This window comes from Ranitomeya variabilis, chromosome 4 (assembly GCF_051348905.1).
Source record: "Ranitomeya variabilis isolate aRanVar5 chromosome 4, aRanVar5.hap1, whole genome shotgun sequence".
Lineage (NCBI taxonomy): Eukaryota > Metazoa > Chordata > Amphibia > Anura > Dendrobatidae > Ranitomeya > Ranitomeya variabilis.
In genome coordinates, this window is record NC_135235.1 from 757,659,163 (window position 1) to 757,674,121 (window position 14,959).

Below are 14,959 nucleotides of genomic sequence, written 5' to 3' on the forward strand. Positions count from 1 at the left end.
CCGGGCTCTTCAGCTAGTAATATATATAGGTTCTACCAGTCGGAGTTATTTTTGAAGGTTAACAAAATACGATTTTCCTGTAATTAATTTCTCACACTCTAGGTATAGTAATTACTTTTTCCTGTGTGGGATTTTTCATATTTAAAAAGGTTGACAACTAGTTGGACAAGCCTTTCTCATTCCTCATGTTTGGTCCTGTTAAAATAAAAATCCTCCGTCAAACCTCCCATGGTGGCATCGTTTTAGTGGTGCTGGCGCTTGTGTTCTTGGGGCACTTTTGAGGTTGTTACGTCATGTGAGCCCTGTGCCCAATCAGCGCTTACGTCAATGTCCCTACCTTCAGACAAATCAAGCATCATCAGGCAGTCAGACAGCAGCCGCGGCCCTGGCTTCCTGGTCATGTTCAATATGTCCGAAGGAAGGAACAGTGAAGATGCCGCTGATCGGGTGCAGGGCTCGTGTGATGTAACAACCTCACATAAGCCCCGGGACAGGGAGTCTCGTCACCGCTGAAGTGGAGCCGGCACGCCAGCGGTGTATGAACGATTTTATTTTAATGAAGCCAAACAAGAGGAATGAGTTCACTGAGAGAAAAAAAAGATATATACCGTATTTTTAGGACTATAAGATGCACCTAGGTTTTAGAGGGGGAAATTAGGCAAAAAATAGAAGCAAAAAATGTGGTCAATTCTGTACTTAATATCCCCTATCCTGGTATATATGGCCCCCTCATCCGAACCCTGATACACATGGCCCCCTAATCCCTATCCTGGTATGCATGGCCCCCACATCCCTAGCCTGGTATGCATGGATCCCTCATCCATATCCTAGTATGCAGGGCCCCATCTCTATTCTGGTATGATTGGCCCCCATCCCAATCCTGGTATGCAGGGCCCAATCATTATAATTGGTCCCCACCACCATTCTGGTATGCATGGCCCCATTAGAAAACAAAAAATAACAACAAAAAAAACCCAACCATTACACTTACCTACCCTGAGCGGGGTCTAGGACAATTTGTCTGCACTACTAATTAACAGCTGTTACAATACCAAACTAGGGCAGTCACTATAGGAGAAAAAACACAAGAATTATACTGTATTTTCACATACTATCTATTCCTGACACTGGAGTGGATTATAAACTTACAAAGTATATAGATTGAGGTCTGGGATCTGCCAATATGTGGCTGGTTTTCTGACTTTTGGATAACATGATACATGATTTTAGTTTTTTTTTTTAGTCTCGCTTGAATATAGTTCAATATTTAATAGTCTCCTGATGAGTCGCCTTTGGTGAGGGCGATGAAACCCGTAGAAATGAGAGGCTTGGAGAGTGAGTGTGTATACGTCACCTCACCCTATATACTGAGATGTGGGGTACATGTTTTTTCTATTAGTCACCTACTGACTAACCTTCAGGGGGTAAATGATGGGTATAGTTTTACACTTGGAATTAATTAAGTTTAGTTTTATCCTTTTGTCAGCAAACATGAGGAATGACAAGAGACAACCCATTTAAGATTCAATTTTGGTTAAAACTATTCCAACATCCCCTTCAAGATCTGAATTTGTAGCAGAGTGGAACCATCTCCTTCGTATGGAACAATTGGTTGGCCAGGATACGGGAACTTCAGATGTCTTAAACACATGGACTCCTTGGATAGTGTTTAGAGAGACTGAGGAACTGGTTACTTGGCTGGGTTAACTTACTGAATATACTATTGATACCCTCATGCATTTATATTCAAGGTGGTGGAACAATTATACTCTAATATTAATTAACAGCTGAGTTGGACAAGATACCAGAAACCATACCCTTCTTCCCCATCCCATCTCATCCTTTCGCTTTTCTTTCTATTTACTTTCTATTCTTCTTTGTTAATCATAAAGCTGGTTTAAATTACATTAAAGTTTTGCATAATGAAACAATCTAGATACTCTTACTCCAGTATTGTTTATCTTTAGTTAACGGAATGGGTCTTGGAGAATTGGACTTGCAATAACCATGAATCCCACTGCTAATAGTAGTAATCTGTTTTATAGTCAACAGGAGAGTGTCCATAGGTCCGATCTCTGGAACTTAGTCAATGTTTCCAGACTCTCTTTTGAATAGTTACTAGAATAGCATTCCTCATATTTAAAGGAGACCAAGAAATCATTTTACAGGTTGATACTGAAAAACTTTATTATATTTTTCTTGAATAACAGTGCTTGAAAGTGTCAAAAGGTACTTGATTTATTTCTGTTCGTTATTATACTAATTTGCAATGTACTTTTATATGCAACTTCTTTTAATAAACTTGATTTACACAAAAACTATTCCAACATTATGAACATAAAGGCTTCTCCCCTATGTGACGTGTCTGATATTTATGAACAGTTGATTTCCAAGTAAAATATTTCCCAAATTAAGAAAATGTAAAAGGCTTCTCCTCTGTGTGGCTGCTCTGATGTCTAACAAGAAGCAGTTTCCATTTAAAACATTTCCCACATTCAGAACAGGAAAAAGGCTTCTCCCCTGTGTGAGTTCTCTGGTGACTAACAAGATATGATTTCCGGTTAAAACATTTCCCACATTCTGAACATGAAAAAGGCTTCTCTCCTGTGTGAGTTCTTTGGTGTTGATCAAGAGTCCCTTTCTGGTTAAAACATTTCCCACATTCAGAACAGGAAAAAGGCTTCTCTCCTGTGTGAGTTCTCTGGTGTCTAACAAGAAGCATTTTCCCTTTAAAACATTTCCCACATTCAGAACAAGAAAAAGGCTTCTCCCATGTGTGAGTTCTATGGTGATTAATCAAATCTGATTTATGGTTAAAACATTTCCCACATTCTGAACATGAAAAAGGCTTCTCTCCTGTGTGAGTTATTTGGTGTCTAACAAGACTCTCTCTGTTGGTATAACATTTCCCACATTCTGAACAGGAAAAAGGCTTCTCCCCTATGTGAGTTCTATGGTGCCTAACCAAATCTGATTTCAGGTTAAAACATTTCCCACATTCTGAACAGGAAAAAGGCTTCTCCCCTGTGTGAATCCTATGGTGAGTAACAAGTAGTGATTTACGTGTAAAACATTTCCCACATTCTGAACAGGAAAAAGACTTCTCCCCTGTGTGAGTTCTCATGTGACTAACAAGATTCCCTTTTCGGTTAAAACATTTCCCACATTCTGAACATGAAAAAGGCTTGTCTCCGGTGTGAATTCTCATGTGACTAACAAGACAAGATTTCTGGTAAAAACATTTCCCACATTCTGAACATGAAAAAGGCTTCTCTCCTGTGTGAGTTCTTTGGTGTTCATCAAGATTCCTTTTGTAAGAAAAACATTTTCCACATTCTGAACATGAAAAAGGATTCTCCCCTGTGTGAGTTCTTTGGTGTCTAATACATTGTGATTTGTTGTTAAAACATTTCCCACATTCTGAACATGAAAAAGACTTATCTCCTGTGTGAGTTCTTTGGTGTCTAATACATTGTGATTTGTTGGTAAAACATTTCCCACATTCTGAACATGAAAAAGGCTTCTCTCCTGTGTGAGTTCTTTGGTGTTCAACAAGATTCCCTTTGTAGGTAAAACATTTCCCACATTCTGAACATGAAAAAGGCTTCTCTCCTGTGTGAGTTCTTTGGTGTTCAACAAGATTCCCTTTGTAGGTAAAACATTTCCCACATTCTGAACAGGAAAAAGGCTTCTCCCCTGTGTGAGTTCTACGGTGATTAACCAAATATGATTTATGGTTAAAACATCTCCCACATTCTGAACAGGAAAAAGGCTTCTCTCCTGTGTGAGTTCTTTGGTGTTCAACAAGACTCTCTCTGTGGGTAAAACATTTTCCACATTCTGAACAGGAAAAAGGCTTCTCCCCTGTGTGAGTTCTATGGTGATTTACCAAATCTGATTTCCGGATAAAACATTTCCCACATTCTGAACAGGAAAAAGGCTTCTCCCCTGTGTGAGTTCTATGGTGATTAACCAAATATGATTTCCATTTAAAACATTTCCCACATTCTGAACAGGAAAAAGGCTTCTCCCTTGTGTGAGTTCTATGGTGACTAATCAAATCTGATTTCCATTTAAAACATTTCCCACATTCTGAACATGAAAAAGGCTTCTCTCCTGTGTGAGTTCCATGGTGATTAACCAAATCTGATTTATGGTTAAAACATTTCCCACATTCTGAACAGGAAAAAGGCTTCTCCCCTGTGTGAGTTTTTTGATGTGTAACAAGATGCCATTTCTTGTTAAAGCATTTCCCACATTCTGAACATAAAAATGACTTATTTGCTTTAGCAGCAGTTTGTTTTTTAATGCCTATTTTGTGACTTTGATTTTCCTTAGTAGTCAGTAATGAATCAGAAGATGGGACCTGTTTCATAGGATCAGATGACAGATCTTTGCTGTGAATGGACGATGATATATCTGGAGTAACAGCAATCACTTCAGTTGTATCTTGTAGGTTCTCAAGATCATCAGATTTAAAAATGGAAGATGTCAGCTGTCCCTCTGATCGCCTGGTACAGTCATCTGCTAAGATAAAAAAAATTTTTTAATAAAATATCCTTAAGCTTTATATTTTTGAACATTTCTACTTAAACTGTCCATAAAAATGGAAAGCTATGTAAAAAAAACTTTATTTACCAAGACAATGACAGTTCAACGTCTAATAGAAGACCTTGTTGGATGAGCCAGTAGTGCGTGGTGTTCAACTGTTTGTTTATTCTGCCTCCCAAATATCGAATAAAAAGACACCAATCAATGTTATGTAGGCGAAAATAATACTAATTATCATCTCACAAAAAAGAAGTCCTCACTTAGGCCCATCATCTGTGAATGGAAAAACAGAGGTTCCCACACTATTAGTGGCTCAAAGGCTGTTGAAAAGCAACAGAGTTTCCATAAACCAATCCAGCAAAATCTGCTCTCTCTTTGGAGTCTTGCAGTGTGCTCAAACATATAGAATCCCTGTATTTACCAATATTATAGTGAGAAGAATCCACTTAATCTGCGGTGTGTGTCTCCTGGAGCACAATCTGGGCATTATGTGCTGGGTAATAAAATGGCAAATATGTCATTTTCACTCTCCAACATCCACTTCCAGAAAGTGGCTGTGGAGTCAAAATATTAATTCCACCTACATCCTTGGTCAAAATTGTTGTTACCCCTCGCTTAATGACAGAAAAACCCCACAATGGTCACAGAAATAACTTGAATCTGACAAAATAAAGCAAAAATTTATGAAAATGAACAAATGAAAGTCAGACATTGCTTTTCAACCATGCTTCCACAGAATTTAAAAAAATATAAAACTCATAAAATAGGCCTGGACAGAAATGATGATACCCTTAATTTACCTGCTTCGTGACCGCCAACGGTAGATCAACATCGGCGCTAGCAGGGCTTTGTACAGCGCCGACATTTGTCTACGGTCGGCAGTTTTATGCTCATCAGGACCCCCACGTACCTTATAACGAGGGGATTCCAGTGCACAACACTTCCTGTGACCCCAACCTCATCGAGACCAGATTGGTTCAGGTCCTGATGACATCAGCATCACACCAGCCAATGAGACAAATCACTAGGAAAGTTTGTTGAAGCAATGAACTTTCCAGGGCGATCTGTTTCATAAAAACGCTGTTTCTCCTCAGATCTCCTGTCAGTTAGAGATTAGAGGAGAAACAGTGTTACAAAGGTGGTTGTCAACAGCTGTTTCAGTCAGCGATTTTGCTATAAAGTAAAAAAACAGATAAGGCAGGTTAGGGTTAGTGCCATAGTTAGGGTTAGTGTTGGGGCTAAAGTTAGGGTTACTGTTAGGCTAAAGTTAGGGTTGCTGTTAGGCTAAAGTTAGGGTTGCTGTTAGGCTAAAGTTAGGGTTGCTGTTAGGCTAAAGTTAGGGTTGCTGTTAGGCTAAAGTTAGGGTTGCTGTTAGGCTAAAGTTAGGGTTGCTGTTAGGCTAAAGTTAGGGTTGCTGTTAGGCTAAAGTTAGGGTTGCTGTTAGGCTAAAGTTAGGGTTGCTGTTAGGCTAAAGTTAAGGTTACTGTTAGGCTAAAGTTAGAGATAGGGTTTATTCTAAAGTTAGGCTTAGGCTAAAGAATTAGGCTTTTCTCAATTGTCTCCCCAATAATTTGGTCACCTCAGTCATGTAACGTCGAATTTTCTATTTCCGAAAAAAAAAAAATAAAAACAAGTAAAATGGCCAATCAGCATTATAGTACAGACGAGACTTATGCACTTTTATGTTCTGACAGCAAAGAAAGTGCAGTGCCAGATGGCGATGTGGATTTTGAGGGCTTTAGTAGCAGCGACAGTGATAGCTCAGAAATGAGCAGTGATTCTGGTCCATCCTCACACACAAGGATCAGTACAAAAAGGAAGGACAAATTGCGCTTCGGGAGAAATGTCTCCAACTCAGGGAACAATGCCCAGTACTAGCGCTGTCCCTCGTGTTCGTGAATTGGTGCACATCAATTTGCAAGGGGCTTTGCCTCTTGATGTAGCATTTTCCAGATGGGAAGCTTCGGATTTGGCTACTCCATTCATCCCTAATTTTAATGCCATTCCTGGTACAAATGTGGAGGTTGAAAATTTTGGACCAGTTAATCTATTTCAATTTGCTTCTGACAGATAGCGTGCTAGAGCATATTAACCTACAAATTTATATGTGTCCCAATTCATCACCCAGAATCCACGATCCTATTATGCTAAGTCAAATTTATGGACACAAACTAATGTCCTAGAAATGAAAAAAAATTTAAGACTTACATTCGCTATTGGGCTTGTTAAAAAAAAACGAGCATTCGGTCCTATTGGTCCAACCGCCCTGTTCAAGCCACCCCAATGTTTTCTGCCATTCTTCCTAGGATCTGTTATGAAATGCTCATGAGGTTTTTTGCCATTTTAACGACAATAGTTGATGCCTGCCCAGAAATGCCCCAGAACATGACAGACTATTCAAAATCAGACCCATCATCTAAGATTTGACAGAAAAGTTCTTAAAGCTTTACACCCCAACAGAAACATTTCCATTGATGAGTACCTTGTAAAATTCAAAGGAAGACTGCACCTCAAGCAATTTATTCCTTCTAAGAGGGGAAGGTTCGGAATAAAGCTCTATAAATGTGCGAGAGTTCAACTGGATACACATCAGCTTTTCGCATTTATGAGGGGAAAGATAGCCAACTGAGCCCACCAGGATGCCCTACTTATCTGGGGACATCTGGAAAAACCGTTTGGGAGCGGATAACCCCATTTTTACAAAAACCTAACATGGGGGCTTGTGGGCTTGTGGGACCATTCACAAAAATCATCAGGGGTTTCCACAATAATTGGTCAATGAAAAGTTCCGAAAGGGGCAGTCAGGGGCTTTACGCAATGGAGAGCTGCTTGCCCTTAAGTATAAGGATAAAAAAGATATTTTTATCCTGAGCTCTATCCACACAGATGCCACAAGGGCCACTGCAGACCAACAGGGATCCACTACTCCAAAACCTGTGTCTGTCATTGACTACAACAAATATATGGGGGGTGAGGACCTTGCAGATCAGGATCTACAACCATACCAGGTATCAAGAAAACCATACACCTGGTATAAAAATTTAGTCTTATATTTGTTTCAGGTAGCCACATATAATCATTTTGCGTTATACAAAAAAGCCGTAAATGCAGATAATTTCCTTGATTGTTTTTTAAAATTTTGTCCAAGCCAATCCTTTAGAATCTGAAGATGTCAGAAGACTCGCTGAGTGACATTTTATTGCACTCATTCCAGCAATTGAAACAAGAAAAATCCCCCAGAGAAGATGTCGTGTATGTTCCAAGAGAGGAATGAGGCATGATACCCGCTATTATTGCCCACAATGCCCATCATTGCCAGCCTTATGCCTCCATGACTGCTTTAAAATTTTCCACACAGAACCACATTTATAAACTGTTTTGACATTCAATCATTTGGTTTATTTAGTGACAGACACATTTGAGTAGAGCTGGCTTAACAGTTTCCGGGGGTAGGTGGGGGGATGTCTCCAGAGACACAAGCTGGGCACAATATATTGGGCACTACAATGAAATTTTTGCTCTAAAACTTCCACTTCGTGTTTCTGGAAATCATCCATGTAGTGGAAATGGTCACTATATCCATAGATGAATTCCCAGAGGGGTGTCATTTCCCAAATGAGGTCACTTCAGGGGGGAATTCTGTTCTGGCACGTAGCGGCTCTCCAAAGTGCCATCCCCCCTCAGAAGTGACCCCAGAATCCCCCCTGAAGTGACCCCATTTTGGAAATGACACCCCCCTAAGAATTGGAAATGACACCCTTCTGCAAATTCATGCATGGGTGTAGTGACCATTTACCTATCTACCTATTTTCCAATGTAAAATCTGGGGTTAAACAACATTTTAGTGGTAAAAATGTTATTAATTTTTCATCACTGCCCAATGGTATAATTTTCTATGGAACAGCTGTGGTGTCAGTATGCTCACTGCACCACTAGAAGATTTCATTCAGGTTAGTATTTAGTAAAATGCAGTCCCTTTTGGGGGCTTATGCTGTTCTGGCACCTCAGGGGCTCTGGCAATGTGACATGTCGCCCACAAACATTTCAAGCAAAACCTGCTTTCCAATATGGCGCTCCTTCCCTTCTGAGCTCTGCCATGCGCCCAAACAGTCATTTACCCCCACATATGGGATGTCAGCATACTCAGGACATATTGCACAACTACTTTTGGGGTCTCCTGTTACCCTTTTGAAAAAAAAATTGAGGGCAAAAAGCTAATTTCTTCTGGAAAAAAATATTATGTTTTATTTTCAGGGCTCTACGTAATTAACTTCTGTGTAGCACGTGGGGGTTGAAAGTGCCCACCACACATCTAGATAAGTTCCTTGGGGGGTCTAGTTTCCAAAATGGTGTCACTTGTGGGGGGTTTCCACTGTTTAGGCACATCAGGGGCTCTCCAATCGTGACATGGCAACCGCTAATTATTCCAGCATATTTTACATTCAAATAATCAAATGGCGCTCCTTACCTTCCGAACCCTGCCGTGCCTCACAACAGTAATTTCCCCCACATATGGGGTATCGGCATGCTCAGGAGAAATTGCAAAACAAAATGTATAGTCCATTTTCTCCTGTGACCCTTGCGAAGGTTAAAAAAAAAAAAAAAAAAAGGTCTAAGGCTGGTTTCACACTTGCGTTTTTGTCTGCAGCGTTTTTTGCAAAAAAACGCATGCGTTTTTTCCCCTATATTTAACATTGAAAACGCATGCGTTTTTTTTGTATGCGTTTGGTCGCGTTTTCAAACGCATGCGTTTATTTTATGCATGCGTTCATTTTCAAAAATGCAACCTGTAGTATTTTTTTGCGCGTTTTTTTTGCCGTGAAAAAACGCATGCGTTTTTTCGCGGCAAAAAAATGCATTGCTGTCTATGTAAACGCACGCGTTTTTAAGCACATGCGTTTGTTTGCGTTAAAAACGCATGCGTTTTTATAGAAAAAAACCAGAAAACACACTGAAAAGTCACCCACCACCAAGGTGATAAAGGGATCCAAACCCTAACCCTACCCCTAATCAGTGGCCACTTATATAAGTGCCACGTATATAAGTGCCACGTATTTCAGTGCCACGTATTTCAGTGCCACGTATTTCAGTGCCACGTATTTCAGTGCCACGTATTTCAGTGCCACGATATTTCAGTGCCACGTATTTAAGTGCCACGTATTTAAGTGCCACGTATTTAAGTGCCACGTATTTCAGTGCCACGTATTTCAGTGCCACGTATTTCAGTGCCACGATATTTTAGTGCCACGTATTTAAGTGCCACGTATTTAAGTGCCACGTATTTAAGTGCCACGTATTTCAGTGCCACGATATTTCAGTGCCACGATATTTCAGTGCCACGTATTTCAGTGCCACGTATTTAAGTGCCACGTATTTCAGTGCCACGTACTATAAATACTATAACTACGTGGTTATACGTGGCACTGAAATACGTGGCACTTATATACGTGGCACATATATACGTGGCACTTATATACGTGGCACTTATATACGTGGCACTTATATAAGTGGCCACTGATTAGGGTTAGGGGTAGGGTTAGGGGTAAGGTTAGGGGTAGGGTTAGGGTTTGGATCCCTTTATCACCTTGATGGTGGGGGGTGGCTTAGGGTTAGGGTATGTGCACACGTTGCAGATTTCTTGCAGAAATTTCCTGAAGAAAACCGGAAATTTTCTGCAAGAAATCCGCATTTTTTTTCAGTTTTTTTCGCTTTTTTTAGCATTCTGCAAGCGTAATTAGCTTGCAGAATGCTAAAGTTTTCCAAGCGATCTGTAGCATCGCTTGGAAAACTGCCTGACAAGTTGGTCACACTTGTCAAACATACTGTTTGACAAGTGTGACCAACTTTTTACTATAGATGCTGCTTATGCAGCATCTATAGTAAAAGATAGAATGTTTAAAAATAAAAAAAATAAAAAAAATGCTTATACTCACCCAGACATCTCCTCAGCGGCGTCCCGTTCCTCTTCCTATAGCTAGTGTGTGCGCACAGGACCTTCCGTGACGTCACGGTCACGTGAGCGGTCACATGACCGCTCACGACCAATCACAGGACAGTGACGTCATCGGCAAGGTCCTTCAGCGTACATCAGCTACAGGAATAGGAAGCGACAGCGTGCAGTGGAGGCGGGAAGACATCGAGGGTGAGTATAGGACTATTTTTTATTTTAATTCTTATTTTTTGACCACTTATATGGTGCCCAGTGCGTGGAGGAGAGTCTCCTCTCCTCCACCCTGGGTACCAACCGCACATAATCTGCTTACTTCCCGCATCGTGGGCACAGCCCCGTGCGGGAAGTAAGCAGATCAATGGACCCCTAGGTGTGCGGAATCCCCTGCAATTCCGCATTTTAATGAACATGTTGCTTTTTTTTCCGCGATGCGATTTTTTCGTGGAAAAAAAGGCTACATTTGCACAAAAAATGCGGAATACACTTAAAATAATAGGAGGCATATGTTAGCGTTTTTTTCGCGTTTTTATCATGTTTTTATAGCGAAAAAACGCGAAAAAAACGCGAAAAATACTTAACGTGTGCACATGGCCTTAGGGTTTGGATCCCTTTATCACCTTGATGGTGGGGGGTGGCTTATCAGTGACCTGGTGACCAGGACATTCTAATAAAAAGCTACCCCTAACCCTAACCCTAGGGATCCTAACCCTAACCCTAAGGGTACCGTCACACAGTGAAATTTCCATCGCTACGACGGTACGATTCGTGACGTTCTAGCGATATCGTTACGATATCGCTGTGTCTGACACGCTACTGCGATCAGACATCACGCTGAGAATCGTACGTCGTAGCACATCGTATGGAACTTTCTTTCGTCGCTTGATCACCCGCTGACATCGCTGGATCGTTGTGTGTGACAGCGATCCAGCGATGTGTTCGCTTGTAACCAGGGTAAACATCGGGTAACTAAGCGCAGGGCCGCGCTTAGTAACCCGATGTTTACCCTGGTTACAAGCGTAAACGTAAAAAAAACAAACAGTAAATACTCACATCTCGGTGTCTGTCCTCCGGCGTCTCAGCTTCTCTGCACTGTGTGAGCGCCTGCCGGCCGGAAAGCGAGCAGAGCGGTGACGTCTGACGTCACCGCTCTGCTTTCCGGCCGCTGTGCATAACACAGTGCAGAGAAGCTGAGACGCAGAGGGACAGACACCGGAATGTAAGTATGTACTGTTTGTTTTTTTACGTTAACGCTGGTAACCAGGGTAAACATCGGGTTACTAAGCGCGGCCCTGCGCTTAGTTACCCGATGTTTACCCTGGTTACTCGGGGACTTCGGCATCGCTCCAGCGCCATGATTGCAAAGTGTCACCGCAGTCTACGACGCTGGAGCGATATTCATACGACGCTGCGACGTCACGAATCGTGCCGTCGCAGCGATGGAAATTTCACTGTGTGACGGTACCCTGACCCTAGCTAATTCTATTAATAGTGTGTTTTCTAGTTGATTTTGATGTTTGGCAGCTGTCACACACTTCTCAGCATGCGTTTCAAAAACGCAAACGCGGGAAAAAACGCATGTAAACGCGGGAAAACGCCGCGTTTTACCGCAAATTTTTTTTTTGGCCGCAAAAACGCATGCGTTAAAAAAACGCGGCGTTTTGCCGCGTTTACATGCGTTTTTTCACACATGCGTTTTTTTTTAAAACGCATGCAGATAAAAACGCAAGTGTGAAACCAGCCTAAAGGAAAATTTTTGAGAAAAAAATTGCTTATTTTTTCCTACCGCATTCCATTCATTCCTGAGAAGCATCTGAAGAGTTAATAAACTTCTTGAATGTGGTTATGAGCACCTTGAGGAGTGCAGTTTTTAGAATGGTGTAACTTTTGGGTATTTTCTGTCATATTGACCCACCCAAACTCACTTCAAAAGTGACGTGGTCTCAAAAAAAAAATGATTTGGTAAATTTTGTTGTAAAATGAGAAATCGCTGGTCAACTTTTAACCCTTATAACTTTCTAACAAAAAAAAATAAAAAATAAATGGTTTCCAAAATTGTGCTGATGTAAAGTAGACATGTGGGAAATGTTATTTATTAACTATTTTGTGCAATATGACTAATTTAAGAGCATAAAAATTTAAATTTAGAAAATTGTAAGATTTTCGCCAAATTTCCATTGTTTTAACAAATAAATGCAAGTTATATCAAAGAAATTCTACCACCATCATAAAGCATCATTGAAGCATTAGAGTTATGACCTCAAAGTGACACTGGTCAGAATTGAAAAAATTGGCCCGGTCACGAAGGCAAAAACAGGCTCTGGCGCGAAAGGGTTAATATTTTGTTGCACAACCTTTTGAGGCAATCACTGCAATCAAACGATTCCTGTAACTGTCAATGAGACTTCTGCACCTCTCGACAGGTATTTTGGCCACTCCTCAAGAGCAAACTGCTCCAGTTATCTCGTTTTTGAATGTTGCCTTTTCCAGACAGCATGTTTGAGCTCTTTCCAAAGATGATCAATAGGATTTATGTCAGGGCTCATAGAAGGCCACTTCAGAATAGTCCAATGTTTTCCTCTTAGCCATGGGTGTTTTTAGCTGTGTGTTTTGGGTCACTATCCTGTTGCAAGACTTAAGACCTGCGACTGAGACCAAGCTTTCTGACACTGGGCAGCACATTTCGCTCTAGAATCCCTTGATAGTCTTGAGATTTCATTGTACCCTGCACAGATTCTAGACACCCTGTGCCAGATGTAGCAAAGCAGCCCCAGAACATAACAGGGCCTCCTCAATGTTTCACAGTAGGGACAATGTTCTTTTTCGGGCAGCACGGTGGCGCAGTGGATAGCACAGCAGCCTTGCAGCGCTGGAGTCCTGGGTTCAAGCCCCACTAAGGACAACATCTGCAAAGAGTTTGTATGTTCTATCCATGTTTGCGTGGGTTTCCTCCGGGTACTCCGGTTTCCTCCCACATTCCAAAAGACATACTGATAAGGAATTTAGATTGTGAGCCCCAACTGGGACAGCGACGATAATGTGTGCAACCTGTAAAGCGCTGCGGAATATGTTAGCGCTATATAAAAAAAATAAGATTATTATTTTTTGTCTCATCTGTCCATAGGACATTCTCCCAGAAGCTTTGTGGCTTGTCAACATGTAGTTTGGCAAATTCCAGTCTGGCTTTTTTAATGATTTTTTTCAACAATGTCGTCCTCCATGGTCTTCTCCCGTGAAGTTCACTTTGGCTCATACGACGGATGGTGTGATCTGACAATGATGTTCCTGGAGTTTGAAGTTCACCTTTACTCTGTTTAGAAAGTTTTTCTGGGCTCTATTGTTACCATTCGTATTATAAGTGTCTTTGATTTGTCATCAATTTTCCACCTGCGGCCACATCCAAAGTGGTTGGCTACAGCCCCATGGATCTTAAATTTTTTAATATATGCAACTGTAGTCACAGGAACATCAAGCTGCTTGGAGATGGTCTTATACAGGGACGTATTTGCCACTAGGCAAGTGAGAACACGTGCCTCGGGCGCCAGGATGTGGGGGGGCGGCACCTGAGCAAGGCTTTTTATTCTTGAAGTCTGGGGTCAACCGTCCGCCCCCCTCCCCCTCCTTGAAGACGACATACTCCCCCTCCTCCAGCGGTGGCTGCAGCTCCGTTGGTTTCAGCGCCGGCAGCTTGTCCTGTGCTCACAGCGGTCACGTGGTACCACTCATTAAGGTGATGAATATGGACGCATATTCATGACCTTAATGAGCGGTACCATATGACGGCTCACACAGGAAGCTGCCACGCCGGGAGTCAGGACAGAGATGCAGGGAGTCCGTTCAGCACGCTGTGAGGAGGGAGAGTATGATGGCTGGGGGGAGGAGAACTGGGGAGGATGGAGGCCGACGGGGGAGCCACGAATACAAGATGGGAGGGGGAAAGCCGAGCCATGCATACAAGGATGTGAGGGGAGGAGCCATGCATACAAGTATGTGAGGGGAGGAGCCATGCATACAAGGATGTGAGGGCGGAGCCATGCATACAACGATGTGAGGGGGAGCCATGCATACAAGAATGTGGGGGGGGGAGCCATGCATACAAGATGGGACAGGAAAGCCATGCATACAAGAATGGGAGGGGGGAGCCATGCATACAAGATGGGACAGGGGTCCCATGCATACAAGATGGGACAGGGGAGCCATGCATACAAGGATGGGAGGAGGGAGAGCCAAGCCATTCATACAAGGATGGGAGGGGGGGAGCCGAGCCATGCATACAAGATGGGACTGGGGGACCCATGCATAAAAGATGAGACGGGGGAGCAATGCAGACAACATGGAGAGAGAGACAGGACGGGGGGAACCACACATACCGGGATAGGAATGAGGGGACAATGCATACCCGGCTTATACTCGAGTCAATAAGCCTATCCAGTTTTCTGTAGCAAAATTAGATGCCTCGGC

General features: G+C 42.1%; 1 protein-coding gene across 8 annotated transcripts in view; it reads right to left on the minus strand.

Moving 5' to 3' along the window:
• Positions 1–2,160: 2,160 nt before the first annotated feature.
• The window catches only part of LOC143766815 (uncharacterized), a 74,431-nt gene continuing 61,632 nt past the window's right edge, over positions 2,161–14,959 (minus strand). For 3 of the 8 annotated variants that reach the window (XM_077254780.1, XM_077254783.1, XM_077254787.1), the window contains one exon: positions 2,161–4,524. In XM_077254780.1, coding sequence (XP_077110895.1) covers positions 2,411–4,524 — 2,114 coding nt within the window. In that variant the 3' untranslated portion in view covers positions 2,161–2,410. Of the gene's footprint in view, positions 4,528–4,638; positions 5,866–14,959 lie in introns of those variants that run through there. The other 5 variants (XM_077254779.1, XM_077254781.1, XM_077254784.1 and 2 more) reach the window with 3 other exon arrangements.